General features: G+C 45.3%; 1 protein-coding gene across 4 annotated transcripts in view; it reads right to left on the bottom strand.

The window, feature by feature from the left end:
- The window catches only part of LOC120843738 (PHD finger protein 20-like protein 1), a 67,098-nt gene that overhangs the window by 27,943 nt on the left and 23,318 nt on the right, over window positions 1-15,837 (bottom strand). For all 4 annotated transcript variants that reach the window (XM_042293785.1, XM_042293787.1, XM_042293788.1 and 1 more), the window contains exons 9-12: window positions 14,601-14,648; window positions 13,376-13,930; window positions 3,010-3,402; window positions 487-606 (exon numbers count right to left, since the gene is read on the bottom strand). In XM_042293785.1, coding sequence (XP_042149719.1) covers window positions 487-606; window positions 3,010-3,402; window positions 13,376-13,930; window positions 14,601-14,648 — 1,116 coding nt within the window. The remainder of the gene's footprint in view (window positions 1-486; window positions 607-3,009; window positions 3,403-13,375; window positions 13,931-14,600; window positions 14,649-15,837) is intronic.

The raw sequence follows: 15,837 nt of genomic DNA, 5'->3' as shown, positions 1-15,837 counted from the left end.
GTGACCGGGTCGCCTACTAAGGGGGCAACGCCGCGTGGCGCCGTTGGCAACGCTGCTACGTCATTTTTCTGCCAAAATTTCTTCGTTCCTGCTCACCAGCAGTACTACAGTCAGTAAGATATGAATGGGCAAAACACACCGATTACAGCTACACTAACAAAATGGGCAAGCGTTTTGAAGATGACTTTGATGACTACCAAAATGTTTGATAGTTTGATGACACTACTCAGTTTCATTTTACGTCCAAACGCAGCGGATGTTACGAGCCATCAGAGCCAATCCAAGGCCTTGCGAGTGTCATGTGACCTTGGAGAGAGGGCACAGCGACGTGCAGAAGGTGTATCACGGGCCACGTCTACAAGAACAGGATTGGCTAGGATAACTCGTAGCGTACGCTGCATCCGGACGTAAGGTGAAACGGAGTATATACCAAAATGAATAGTCAACCAACGACGTCGCGACGTGAGTGAGAGGGGAAACCCATACCGTCGAAAAAGGGCGACAGGGAAGGGTCGAAGGGGGTCGTGATGGAGTGGCGCTTCTTCTTGCTCTTGCTGGGCGCAGGGAACCCGTCCAGGCCGTCCATGCTCTGGCCCAAGCCGGCATCTAGGCCCGGACCCCCATGGGACGAGCGTTAGGGTTGCAACAATTGGACTCGAGCAAGTATTACGTGGGTTTGTGTCTAGATATCTGGGCATAGTATTTGTGTACATTTACAACTTTGCCACTTTCCCGCAAGTAAAAGAAGGACACTACCCATAAAAAAAAAACATTTTCCAAAAAACAAAATGACCGCATCTTCACGTGGTGAATGATGTTGATTGGGGCAAAGCTTTGGTGGTGCTGATGATACTGATTTTGTTCATAGGTAGTGTTGATGGTGTTTTTCGTTCGTTTTCATTCATGTCAGAAAGAGAATGAGTGCTATGGAACGTGGTTAAATACGCATTTGAGCATTTGGCCGCAGCGCCCTCTCCTGTATAGACGTTGAGCGGCTACATGCAACGTTTCATCCATGACATCCCCAGCTCTTGAGTTACTACCACATCTCAGAGCCCCCTACTCGTCCCGCAGTCGTGGCCGAGTGGTTAAGGCAAAGGACTAGAAAGCCATTGGTGTCTCCCCGCACAGGTTCGAATCCAGTCGACTGTGCAAACATTTGTTCTTTTTTTAAGAAGAAAGATGGGATGGCAATCAATGTGAGCACGGATGCCGGACAGACAAGGCTAGACCCTAAGGAGCTTCGCCCCTAAAAAGTTGATTTTGAAAAATGCCATATTTACATCTATCAACGTTTAGAGGGTATCCGCAGAAAGTTTCATTAGTTTACAGTGCGTAGTTAACTTTTTATCAATATTTTCCTGTCCACCGATCCTAAAGAAAAGGTAGGGGTTGGAGCACTTTGGATGCATTTTTTTTTCATTACACTTTCTAGCATAAATTCCATTTTAGGAAAACTATCGTTTGTTAACCCCTTGCCTACTCATTTTTTTTCTTTAAAGATCGCACAGAAAGCTTTAATTAAATCAAGCAATTTGCGTCAAAATAAAGAAAAACGTTTCCTTGGCTTTCAGGCGTAGTCTCGTGCTCTATACCAGGACTTCTGGTCGTCTCCTCTTCTTCAGTAGTTCTTCACAGTATGATAGAAATCGAGAGATTAGCAGAAACCTCACATAGGACATCGTTTTGCCGAAAATTGGGGTCTCCACTATGGACCTCTTGGACCAGTTCATTTTGACTGTGTGTTTTTTCACTTGTGTCATAATGATGCACAAGGCAAAGTATGCCTTTATCTCATCCGGAGTGGTGTCAAACCATTGCTCCTCATAGCATTTCTTGGGACGATCCTCGTCGCCCATCTCTTGTTCGGCGTAGCGATTTGTCTCAGCAGAGACAGACCCCCAAAAATCATGACTTGCAAACACGGAAAAGGTTGACAAGGCGCTTGTCTTCTCACCAAGACTGCGTTGAACTTTTGCTGACACACCTGGGGTTTCTACAAAGGTGAACTGAGCAGGCTGGTTGTCCCTCTTCTCCCAGTTCCACTGACGTGCAGACGCCGAAGTCGATGAAATGCTTCCAGGATTCGCATCGTTTTCAACACTTTTCTCACTGTCCGTTGAACTCTCATCGGATTCCGAGTAATCGGAAAGGCAGCAGGATTCGTCGTCAGAAATACTGGCGCATTCATCACTTTCAAAAAGAAGTCTTTGTATATCTTCGTCCGCCAAAGCAGACCTCCGCGCCGAAGACATGTTTTTGGCGCGCTTGCTTACAATAGCGCGCTTATTTTTTGTCAATGGAGCGCCCTCTCCCTGTCAAAAGACAAAGCAAACAAAAAAAGAACCCAAGGTAAACAGGAGCAACAGGGGTGGTGCTGCCATCTGCCGCAGAGCTCACAAAACAAGCTCTGAAACCGAAACACGAGTCACACTCGTGGTCGGGTTTTATGGTCCGTAAATGGCGGCACGAGTGACACTCGTTATTAGTAGGCAAGGGGTTAATGGAACAAGAGGAAAAGCTCACTCATTGTTTTTCCAAACTGGAATTTTATGGGCAATGCAACTGTGGAATCCTTTTTCGACTTTGTGGATGTCTTTTATAAAAGATGTTAAGATTTTTTCAACAACATGAAAGGCAAAAATTTTATTTGATTTGTGCTGTGACGTTAGCATAAAATAAACTAGTACTTTCTCTGGAAATTTTGTTTTCACAGTTGCACTCTCCAGGCATCCTGCTTCAAATCTAGAGTAGAAAAATGTTGGGTATTACATTAGGGTAGTTTCCTAAAGATGGTCTTCCTAAACAAAGTCAGTGTGTTTGCGAAAAAAAACAACTATAATTTATTTTACAATTCATGTACACGGAAGAAACTTTGCACTGCATTCTGCCTCACAACAGCCAGTACATACTGTAAATTTCATTCATATTAGGCCATAGGCTCAAAGGTTCACCCTCTTGGGTAGTGTCCCCTTTCAGAATGTTAGAGCAACGTCTGCGGGGTCTTACCTGTCTCGGAGACCCTGGCCCTGCGCGCCTCGTCCTTGGGGCGCCTGCTGCCTCCCTCGTCCGACTTGTCGCTGCGGGTGCTGGAGGTCCTCTTGCGCTTGCGGTCAGAGGCCCCCGCGCCCCGTTTGTGGGCGGCCGCCTCCATGTCTGCGATCAGGGCCTTCTCCGTCTTGGCGATCTTGCGCTTCTCCCGGCCCTCCACCAGCGTCTTGAAGTGGGGCACGAAGCGCATCCGCCGGGGCTTGGGGGGAGCCGCACCGCCAACGGCAGCCGCGCCACCTACGTCAGTTGGCACACCGGGCGTAGGGCCGGGCCCGCTCGCCCCCGGCACGCCCAGGAGGGCACCGGTCGACGGAGGCTGAGGGGACAGTTGCCCCTGCGGCTGCTCGGGACCTGAGCGTGCGAAGAGAGCGGCGGGGCAAAAGGGCGCAGTTCTCTTTGGGCAAAAATTTTGTTTTTGTTCGGAAAATTGGGACCTTAAAAGACCTAGGAAGCCAAGGTAGAGCCAAACTCCACTTTCTTTGGTCAGAGTCTGGGTATCTCGGCCCTAATTTTCCCTTCGTTCGTACGCGGCATCTTTTGCTATGTTTGGCACTTGGACAATTATGAGGCAAGCCGGACAAAAGTCGTAGAATTGCCAAAGATACACTTTTGGCACTAACGCCTCGGAGAAAAACAGCATTAGACCCAAGTTAGGTCCCTAAGATTGCCAAGCTTGCGCCAAGTTCGGCGTTCCTCTGGAGTGCTACTTGGAATGAGACAACCGCGTCGAAGGGAATGCCTACCCTCACCAACAGGTGAAGGAGCACGGGGTGTGGCGCGTCCCAAGTATTTTATTATCATTCCTTAGTCGGAGAAATGGCAACGCAAGCCAAAAGGAATTACGAAACAAGGAGTGATAATGTAACAAACTATACCCTGCCTTTCTTAAACCTCTAACTAGCAATGTAAGAAACAGTGAGCCTAGCATTTTTTCCCCCAGTTTAATTCTTATTCCGTGACAGATACAAACCAAAATAAATACCAAAACCTATCATCAAAAATTACACTAGATGCAAGATCAACAATTCCTTCGATCTGCCAATTAAAGGTAAATGTACAGACTTCAGTCAGTGACACTGCACTATAATATCAAAATAAAAGCTGGGAGCCAATGTGGCAGGTCGTACATTCAGGGTGTCTAGCAAATTATTATTTTGAAATTCCCCGACTTTTCCAGCTTTTCCCCGACACTTCCAAGTGAAATTCCCTTACCACTTTACAGAGCCGGTTAAATACCGTCCTTTCCGGTGTGTAAGTCGCAGTTCTTTTCAAACATTTCTCTAGGTCCGTCTTATACAACGATGAGACTTATAAGTTTTTTCCTAATTCACGGTAAGACGTCACTTTATTTATGTCTTGCACCCCATTTTTCTTGGAGAACCATAACTATGAAGCCATAGGTGGTGTTGCCCCTTCCAACAGGCACTGCTGTCGCCGCACTCTTCTACACTTTTCATAACCGACTTGGAAAGCGAAAAATTTTATGGTTTCCTCGAAGCGGCTCAATGTGGATAGGCAAGACAGTGAAAATAAAGCTTTTACAGCATGTGATCGACATTGCCTAATTCAACCGTAGTTTTGTACTCTCTTGATTCCGTTCACTAACACTGAAAGTTAAGTGGGATGGTATACACGCATTGCAGAAAATTTTCTCGTGTCTTTCCTAGTTTTCTATTGATGAGCAGTTTTCATATGCCATGCTCCAGTTGTGTTGCTACATGTAAAAGGAAAGGTTGCGGCTAGCTGATGTTTTAGCAGTACACACAAAGAAGTGTGTCAAGATTTAAGATTTTATCTATCTGCCTGCGCATTGAAGCTCACGTCATCACCGTGACTTGGCCAAGACAAGGCCTAGTGGCATGTGTACGCTCAAATAAAGCCAACTACCTTCACAGTTTGCGTGTTTAAGCCCTTTAACAGCGAAACACTCGATCGCCATCGCCAGACAGCACTGTGCGAAACGTCAAACTTGTTGCACATCAAACGGTACGTGTGAACTAGGCGATTGTGCGAAACTCCGATTTCGCGATACCGATGAGCGTACAACGAAAAAACTCATCGAATATACTGTGCGATCATGCAAACTAAAAAACTTTTCTCCGAAAACGGCTCAATATACGGAAGTGAGACTTATACAAGGGTGCGACTTATAGTCCCAAAAACACGGTATATAAGACCATTACTACACGAGGCATTTATTACTATAGAGCACAATTATAATCAGCACAAATTAGGGTATCTGACTAGAGTGTCTAATATTGCAAAAAATTTATGCAATCACAATCTGCTTTTTCTGCTTAAGGGGGGACACCACCTTAAGACTGCAATTTTTGAGAAAAAAACTAATTTTCCTATTTTTATGTAATGTGGTTCCACAACTAATAGTGTATACTCCTGCAAATTTTTATTGCAATATCTGAAGTATTTACAGAGAAATAGAACATTTTCGGTAAGCCAACGATGCAAAAACAAATCACATGTTTTTGAAATGTGAGACTTCTGTTTCCTATTTTCTGACTGCTGTAGCTTTGCACTGGTGTGTCCTAGAATGATGATCATATTCTCATTGGAGAGAGCATTTCTTCACAGTTTCAGTACATTAAATATATTTGTTTGAGAGCAAACTATTTGGGCGAGAACACCACAGAAGTCCACCTTTCACGTGGAAGAGGCTCTGCATATGGCCAAGAATTGAAAAGCCCACCCTGATTGAACACAAAACTGACTAAAACCAGCATTCATTTATAGAACGTCACGTGGGTTTGTCTGCTTTTTATTTCAATGATGCTTGCCTCGCCCATACTTGCTGATGTTGGTTTGTGTATTGCAAGCATACCCAATTCCTCACTCGTTTCACAATCAATGTCCACATGCCGACAACAAAATGACACTCAAAGAATAAGCTCGGACTCACTCAGCAAAGCCATGTTGGAGATTGGGTGTAAGCAGAAGGCACCATCTACACTTTTGGTACCTTTCAGTTGCCACCACCACCAGTAAAAGCAAATGTAGTGGTGTGGAAACTTCGAACAGGTTTTTCTCAGTTTCACTTTTTTGCAGCAACTTTCGTTTTAGGAAATCTATCATTTCAATGAATCGCTGAATGTATTCTTTGCTGTGGATGTTTCTGAAATGAAATTTAATGAGGAAGGGGGCTAGATATTTATTTTTATATTTAAATAAAGTTCTTATTGCCAAAAAGTAGTTTTGATCAGGAGAAAATGCCCCATTATGTGGAACGTTTTTCAAATTGACATTTTGCATCGACAAAACATGAATTTTAAGGTGAAAAATAGACAGCTCCACCCACCATATGTTCTAGTTAAGGCTAAAGCTTAGAAATGCTCAATATTCTCCAGCAATCTTAAACGATAGATTTCCTTGCCAAGTGAGGCGACTTACATCAATATTTGCGTGCGTCCCCCTGTAGCTTATCGGAAAATAGTCTTACAGAGATGAAAGTTCATAAAGTGCATTTAGGCAACGAGATGAACAGACGCTTCAAATTTCATCAATATTGAGTAACTGGTTTAAAAGTCGACACTTGAAGGTGGTGTCACCCCTTAAGAGTGTCAGCCATTGCATAAGGGTTGTCCAAGCACGGATCTCTTACTTCTTAAAGGGGGGTGCAACGATTTCCGGACTTCGGTCAAAGATTTCTGGAAGTTGCCCTCTGACACTTCTGAAGTAAAGAACAGAAAACCGATTTTGCCTGCGCGTCCTAGTTGTTGCGTAAAAAAAAGATGAATATTGGGGTGATTTCAGATAAGATCGACCAAAGGATGGCTAGTCGACAGTTTTCAAATCAACTGATGTTTTTATATGTTATTGTCTAGTGTCTGGTATGAACGAATCCAAACTTAGTTTTGACTAGAAAAAATACTTGGGGACAGGAAAAATCGTAAGGCATGAGGTGGTGGACAGTTGCATTAACGCGCACTGATGGAGGGGGCCCGTTTGAGAGTGAATAACTAAAGCGATAACATTAGGAGAACTCTAATACGTTTTAGGCGCAAACTATGGGTATAGCTTGCTTGTAATATAAAGTAATCATATTTATTTAAAATTTATTTATTTTTCTAAAAATTGACAAACATGCCTGCTCGAACGACAAATGGCAAACTTTGGAGGTCTGTATCTCATGAAATAATTTAATCATTATGATATAATTTGCAGATATTATTCTACTAATATATAGCTAATATTTAAAAAATAACTAAGGTATCTGTGTGATACAATAGTTAGGATATATTTAGTCAAACATGGAAAAAAAATCAAACAAAGAAAAATTCCGATGCAAATAAAAAAAAAACACCACCCTCGATTTTTTTTAAATTTAGGTAACCTGTTATACTCTATTTCGGCATTCATTTCCATTAAAAACATGTTGCATCATTTTATTGAGAAAGAAGATACAACTCCCCAAAGTAGGGTCCTTTTTCAAAGCCAACACTTAGCAGTGTTTTATACAAGAACTGACTCTGAGTTCCAGTTTCATGAAACCAACACACATCTTTTATATATTTTTATTCAGATGAGGCCAATGATAACTAAAGAAATCGTTCGCACACTTAAATTAAGGAGAAACTGCTGTGTACAAAGAGGTATCATATTACGGACTAGTGATTTGAGAAAAGATCATGCAGCCATCGGCCACTAGGAACTTTGTTTACTTTATTCTCCTGCGACACTATATGCTATTCCCTCTTCCGCTCTACCTTCATCTCTCTCTCTCTCTCTCATATATATCCCTGATATATATCCAGAACAAAAACATGTTCAAGCATTCCCTTTCTGCGTGGTAGTGTTCTGTGGCTAGCAAAAATCATTTCCTCGCTAAGCTCACGACTATGGCAAAATAGTTGCCGGAAACCGCAGACGACACTCGTCGCTAGTTCTGGCAAAACGGCCGATACAATCTTTTTTTCGCATTTCCCCGCTCGCTGCCAAGGACAAGGGGGTTCGCTTCAACCAGCAAAACATGGCCGCCGACGCCTGTTTACTGAGCAGTCATGCCTGTCGCCATCTCACTCGCTGGCGTCACGGGCGATAATATCAGGCACAAAGGGGCACACCAACCGGCAGCATTATCCCCAAATACTCGAGCCTCGCGTAAATACATAGAGTGTAAACGCTGTCGCCATGTTATCGTAGTAAGACCGCCCCCCCCCCCCCCCTCCCCCAACGGGGGACTGCAGTACGCGACGGCGTACTAACACAACGGCGACGATATCGACATCGCGGGCTCCGAATTTTCCCATAGTTCTACTCCACGGGCATTTCTCAAAACGTTTGATATTGTGTACGCCCGCCTGGAAGGATTTCAGGCGCGTAGTTAAGATAAGGCGGTTCTCCGCGGCAAAAGAAAGCAATTTCACAAAAGCTTAAAAGCGGCGGCGACGCGTGTGCGGTGAACGCTTGTAGTTTTGGTGTAGACAGGGTGTGTGTGTTCTCGTTGTTGACACCAGCCGGCGATAAGGCACTGCAGGCGGTGGTAGCTCAGTACAGCAAGGGCTAATCCGAGTGACCATCAACGTAACCCCACAGCCAACCCCTCGCGAACCGGTCGCCGACATGGCTCAGGCTGTGTCATGAACCACGTGGTAGAAGCTCGGGTGCTTTCATATCAGCGCGTGGAGGGACGACAGTGCGATTCCGGAAAGTCTTTTTCGAAGGCCGCTGACGACAATTTTTTGTCTGGAGACTTTCCCTCTTTCTTCCTTTGACGTGGATCAAGCTTTGCCGACAGCCTCAGTTGTGACCTCTCTTTTCAAATGTACGTTTGCAGTGAGTGAGCTCCTCAGCCTCGGACTTGTCACTTGTGCACCCAGTAGTTCTTTCACTTGGCAATTATGCCATCAGTTGGGGTTTAATTTCTATTATTTATGTATACATTATGAAGACGTCCTGGAGCTCCGAACGAGTGTTTTGTGCAGATTACTTTTGCAAACACAAAAAGACTATACCAAAGCAGCGGAATTTTCGAAGTGTTGGCAAGTTGGACCTAACCTCGTTGAAGCAAATTCTTCCGCCTGACTGTTCCACCAAAGTGAGTGCGACGGACTACTTGTGCTACCATTGCTTCATGCACATCACTAAGGAGATCTCGATGCGAAGCTCAGAGCAGTGCCCTGACATATTTGTGCCAGCTGAAGAAGCAATTGAAGATCTAAATCGCAGCATACTACCTACAGATGTGTCGCCGCTGAGACAACCAAGCGTCGTAAGAAGTCGGGACAGGCCTGCCTATGTCAAGAGAAAGCAGACAGAACTGGAGCAGGTTGCTGTCAAGAATATACGCTCAAGGCTACGTATTGCGTACGACAGGAACGCACCATCGGGGTCGTCCGAACCAACATGCTCCACATGCACTGAGTGGGTGGACAACTTTCGGCAGGCCTTTGAAACCGCCACCTCTCTCCGGGAACGTTGTCAACTGCTTACACTCCTGCCGTCAACACTGACGAAGAATGAGGTTCAAAAGATGATTCCACAGGCCTCAATGTACCTCATCAGTAAATCCCGAAAACTCAAGGAAAAGCATGGCGTTGGTATGAGCCGGATCCTTACACGAGGTGCAAGGTGAGCCCTGAGAACCTGTCTGCTGCCCTAGAGTACTTCACGAAAGACGAGCTACAATGTTCGCGCCAAAGTCCCAACCAGAAGGACGTCATCTCTGTCATGCTCAACGGAGAGAAAACGTTCGTGCCAAAGCGCTTCATGACACGCTCAATACGAGAGGCCTTCCGTATATATAAAGACAAGCATCCCGATTCCGGCGTTGGGCTAACGAAATTTTATTCGTTGCGCCCTAGATGGGTCCAATGTATTCCACACCAGGAAGTGTGCGTTTGTGTGCGCTGCGCCAATTATTATCTTTGTATTGCCGCTCTAGAGAATGTTACAGGCTCAACATTCAACACTGGTGAAATGAACTCGGCATTTCTGTGCGACCCAGCAACAGAACTGTGCCTTCAAGGAGACTGTGATCACTGCCCAAAAGGCCAGTTTCTTACACTCCAGGAACTTGATATCCCGGAGGATGAAGAGATTGTGCTTGCAACATGGGAGTCCGGCGACCTTGTGAAAAAGACTTTGGAACCTGAGACTTTCCTAAAAGTCATCCAAGTGACGGTTGGAAGTTGGGTACTTCACAACCATATCCGGCAAACGCAAGGTAAAGCGATCTACGATGAAAAACAGTGCATGCAACGCGGGAGCATTGTCTTTCATTTTGACTTTGCTGAAAACTGGACCATCGTGCTTCCTGACGAAGTGCAAGCATATCACTGAAAAAAAAAACAAGTTTCGATATTTACATGTGTAGTGACGACAAGAAAATCTACAAACAGCTTTGCCACCATCAGTGAGGACCTGTGTCACGACGCCGCTCACGCTTGCTTGGCTCTAGAAAAAGTGAAGGAGTGGGTTGAAGACAACGTTGCGGTATACTCGTACGTGACGTACGTAAGTGACGGCGCCGCCAGTCATTTCAAGAATCGCTACCAGCTTCACCAATTTGCAAAGGACGATTGCCCACAAGCCCAGTGGTTATTTTCTGCATCTGGACATGGGAAAAATGCATGTGATGGAGTTGGCGAACTCGTGAAGCACCAGGCCACGCTGAACAACCTGAGAGGACGTTCAGTAAGCGCAATTCAGACGGCCAGGACAATGGTGAGCGTTCTATCAAAGAAACTGAAAGGCGTGCATCTCGCATATCTGGACGAAAATGAGGTTGTTCGGTATCGTGAACAAAAAAAAGAAGAGTGGCTGACGGTGCGCGCCTTCCCTGGCATTCAGTCTTGGCACGCGTGGCGGCTCAGCAAGTCATCAACAGAAGGGACCTGTGACGTATATGTAGCACGGACAGTCGGATCTGCTTGGAAGCAACTTTATTAAATGGGTACAGCGAGGAAAACCTTAGCGTAAAGTGCCGAATTTGATTTTTCAAGGACTGCTCATTTTGAATGCAGGGACATCTTATTTATCACATTTTTCTTCACGGGGTATTTAACCTACTGTTTTTGTTGGTGGTTACTAATAATTTTTATCTGATCACTATAAAAAAAATCCCAAAATGTTATCCTCGAGCAGGATAAAATATATCGGCTTGCCACGATTCATTCATACACCGAGAGCATCGAAGCTGCTCCAGTTCGGCACTATGGCATCCGTCACCTGAAATTGTTTGTAATCGTAAATACACAGCCAACCTAAATATCTTACTATTATATCTTTGTTTTTGTGTGTGGAAGTAAAGTTATTTATTTTACTCTAGATGTAAAATATACCGGAAGGTACAACTTCACACTGCATCATCTTTTCTCAAATCATTAGTCTCTAATATGATACCACTTTGTACGCTTATGTAAAATGCTGTATATAGTTTCTCCTCCCTTTTACTGTGTGACCGATCACTCTTTTTATCAATGACCTCATCTGAATAAATGTATATAAAAGATTTGTGCAAGTTTCATGAAACCGGAACTCAGAGTCACTTCTTGTATAGGACACTGCTAAGTGTAGGCTTTGAAAAAGGACCCTACTTTGGGGAGTTGTTTCTTCTTTCACAGTGCAATGATGCAACATGTTTTTAATAGAAATAAATGCCGAAATAGAGTATAACAGGGTACCCAAATTTAAAAAAAATCGAAGGTGGTGTTTTTTTTTTTATTTGCATTGGAATTTTTCTGTTAGATTTTTTTCCCATGTTTGCCTAAATATATTGTAACTATTGTGTCACTCAGATACCTTATTTATTTTTTGAATAATAGCCATATATTAGTAAAATAATGTCTGCAAGTTATGTAATAATGATTAAATTATTTCATGAGATACAGATTTCCAAAGTTTGCCATTTGTCGTTCGAGCAGGCATGTTTGGCAATTTTTAGAAAACTAAATAAATTTTTAATAAATATTATTACTTTATATTACAAGAAAGTTGTACCAATAGTTTGTTTGTAAAAAGTTTTAAAATTCTCCTAATTTTATTGTTTTAATTATTCACTTTCAAACTTGCCCCCTCCATCAGTGCGCGTTATTGCAACTGTCCACCTCTCCCTGCCTTACGATTTTTCTTGTCTCCAAATTTTTTTTTCTGGTCAAAACTAAGTGTGGATTCGTTTATACCAGACACTAGACAATGTCATATAAAAACATCAGTTGATTTAAAAATGTCGACCAGCCACCCTTTGGTCGATCTTATCTGAAATCACCCATTGGCATTTCGAGCACCCCTCAACTCACTCCCAGCCTTCAGGGTCACACCTGGTCCCCCTCCCAGTGACGTCATTCGGAGTGCCGTGTAGGTTCCTGTGTGCTATCTCGGAGGACGCTTCCTCTTTCTCTCTCTGCTGACATTAGCGGGTGCTATGCTGCAGCTTAGAGCTGAGCGAGGTCACGTAATCTTTTCGCCGTAGTTCCTTCAGCTGCCACTTGGGGCTGCAGGGGGTGGAAAAAGCTCGACTTTGTCTTTGCGATTATGCAGCGGAATCGCGATATTTTTAATGAAGGAGGTGATTTCTTTATCCTCCGGGACACGATAAACAACGTAAAAATGACGAGATGCAAATTCTGTTAATCATAAAATCGTTGCACCGCCCCTTTAAGGGAGTCGATTTTTTTTCTTGCCGGAGACCGGCCTCCATTAGTGATTCACTGAGCAGCCTTTGCTTTTCTTTTATAGTTGGTGACAGGTCAAGAACGAAGTGGAAGCTCCTCCCACCCCTTTCCACTTCAGCAGAGCGAACGGTGGACAGGAGGTCGGCCCCTCTCCAGTGTTCGCTTCACTGAAGTGGAAAGGGGTGGGGGGAGCTTCCACTTTGTTCTTGACCTGTTACAGACTATAGTTCTTTCACAAGAGCGGCCACTCTTTTCTTGTTTCTCTGAACATCTGACTCTCCCGCGACTGCAGCTGCAGTTCGATTGTTGCAAATTTTATAGAAAAAATGCACCACCTGTGGGCAACGCTGCACAAAATCGTAGCGTGATAGGTTAAGAAACCAAATTTCACAGTCGATTTAAACAGCCTGGCCGCTATTTCAGACACCGGGTAATTGTTATTGAGCATGTTTTTTGAGTAACATGTACAAGACTGGATAAGAGAAAACGAATCGTGCCGCTTCCAGGACATACGGAGCGTGCGATTCGGCACGAGCGCACGTTGGAGCGGCCCCACAACTCCCCTCGCCGCAAAGCATTCCGGAATTTTCCGGAAAGGTCTTATAAAGAATGTCAACTGTGGTAGGCGGCCCGAGAAACACTAAATATCTTAAGAGGAGGCAGGTCAGGCCAGAACGAGTTCGACTCTCGGAACTTACCCCCGATGGCCAAAAGCGCCGGAGCGGGTGCTTCTGGATGCTTCTCCTCGACCGCCGCAGGCGCAGGTGCGGGCGCAGGTGTGGCTGCGGGCGCAGGTGCAGGTGCGGCTGCAGGCATGGTCGCAGGCACAGTTGCAGGCGCAGTCGCAGGCACGACTGCAGGCACGGCCTCGGACAGCCCGCCCAAAGAACAGTGTCCGGCCACGGAGGAGCCTTCTGGTGCATTTTCCCGAGCCCCCCTTGCCACCTGCAGGGCCGCCTGAAGCAGGGGGTTCTCGGAAGGCGGCTCCAGCTTGACGAAGGGCACCCGGGGGGGCTCGCCCAGGTCGAACGGGCGGACCGCCGGAGGAATTGCCGTGGGGATAACAGGCGCCGAAGGAGCCGCCGCGGCAGGCGGAGTCTCGGTTTCCGACGGCCGGGAAGGGGGGCTCCGGCCGTGGTAGTGCTTCAGGTGCGACTGCAGCAGAGGCTCCTTGCGGAAGCTCTTGCCGCAGCCCTCGTGGGTGCACTTGAAGTGGTTGTGGTCCTCCTCGATGATGAACTCCTTGCGGGCGACTGCGACCGAAGAACGGGGCTGCAACGCTGTTCTACGCCCCTCACCAGACGGCACCGTGCCACCTTCGAGGTTTCCTTCGATTGGTTATATAACCGCAATTATATAACCACTCGCGGTTTTACAAGTTAGGTTTATGGACTACGCCACTGACTGTATTCCTTTCAGATAGCAACTCAAGGACGGAGAAGCTTGACACTACGAGCTAATAACTAGGGTGGAATCTCGTTAATTCAAACTCGCGGATAATTCAAACTAACATGCAGGTCCCATCTACGTGTTTCTAGGCAGAACACTCCCTGTAATTCAAAATTTTCATTATTTGAACAATGTTCTGGTCCCCCTCGGGTTCAAATTAACGAGATTTTATCGTACAATGAGAAGCCCTTGGCAAGAAATTTCGACTGCCTCAACTCTATTGGTTTCGGTGGTACATTTATGTTTCTATACGAGTTCCGTGGAAAAGTCCACCTAGATGAAACAGGTACAATTTAGTCTTTTTAAAAAGCTACCGTTCAGTTGTTAATGGGAAATAATGCGAAGAGTTGTCCAACACTAACAACGAGCAGTTGTTAATGATACTACTGCATTCAACAACATCAGTGGAAATTCGTCATAGTAAGTTTACTTAAAAAAAAAAAATTTGTTAAAGGAAAATAAGAAGAATCTTACTTCGTCTGCCGTCAGGTGTAAACTGGGGAGACGTTGACAGTTCAAGACCTTTGAGTTACGAAGAAAAGAAAGAAGAAAAAAAAGTCAGTAAATGAATGAACAATGCCAAAGAAAAAGATGGAATGATTCACAATAAGCTTAATGACACCTGAATAACTGATGACTAAAACATTTTAGTTAAATGTGCATGGAAGTGAATTCTAATCTTGTCCAAGTAGAGCTTATAGGAATACCGTAAAATCCCGTAAAAACGCCCACCCAAAATGAAGAGATAAATGGTGAAAAACATGGGGTGGGCTATCTTTACGGATGCCACAGCAAAACTGTATCAAAAATTAATGATAAGCGCCGGGGCACCCGCTACAAACCAAGTGACGCGGGGACTGATACCGCAAATCGCGGACATGGCAAATTCGCGTTTCACAATGCGATAAACACGCGGGAGTTTGCTACAAACTCCTGTGTCACGGGAAAGGATACCGCAAGTGGCCGACGCAGCAGATTCGCGTTTCACGGTGCGGAGGAGTCGCGGGAACCCGCCGAGAACTCGCATCTTACGGGAAGGGATACCGCAGATCGCATACGCAGCAGATTCAAGTTTCATGATGCAATAAAGACGCGGGAACCCGCTACAATCTTGCCTGTCACGGAAACCGATATCGCGCGCGCAGATCGCGGACAAAAGCACGGGAATACGCTACGAACTCGCATGTCACTGAAACAAATAGCGCAGATCGCGGACGCAACAGAATCGCATTTCACGATGCAATATACACGCAGGAACAACTCGCGCGTGTAATTACTGCTTAGAATCGATATCGCGCGCGCAGATCGCGGACGAAAACACGGGAATCCGCTACGAACTCGGGAACGGATGCCGCAAATCGTAAGCGCAGCAGATTCGCATTTCACGATGCAATATACACGCGGCAACAACTAGCGTGTTACGCGAGCCGATATCGCGCGCAGATCGCAGACAAAAACGCGGGAACCCGCTATGAACTCGCTTGTCGACACACCGGTACCACCGATCGCGCCTTTGATGCGCGATTCCCGTCGGACATCGCTTGACGTCCACCGGAAATCGGAGGGTGGGCGATGTTTCGGAATTTTTATGTTACAGATGTTTAGCCAGGTAAACGGGATGGGCGATCTCTCGGGGGAGGGCGCCCTTACGGGATTTTACGGTATTTGAATATTTCCACTCAAAAGCATCAATAAAAAAAAACAAAAAAAC

Source organism: Ixodes scapularis, unplaced genomic scaffold (genome assembly GCF_016920785.2).
Source record: "Ixodes scapularis isolate PalLabHiFi unplaced genomic scaffold, ASM1692078v2 PGA_scaffold5__190_contigs__length_132052651, whole genome shotgun sequence".
In the NCBI taxonomy this organism is placed as follows: Eukaryota; Metazoa; Arthropoda; class Arachnida; order Ixodida; family Ixodidae; genus Ixodes; species Ixodes scapularis.
The sequence above is the reverse complement of the archived record's forward strand: the minus strand, read 5'-3'. Positions and strand labels throughout refer to the sequence as shown.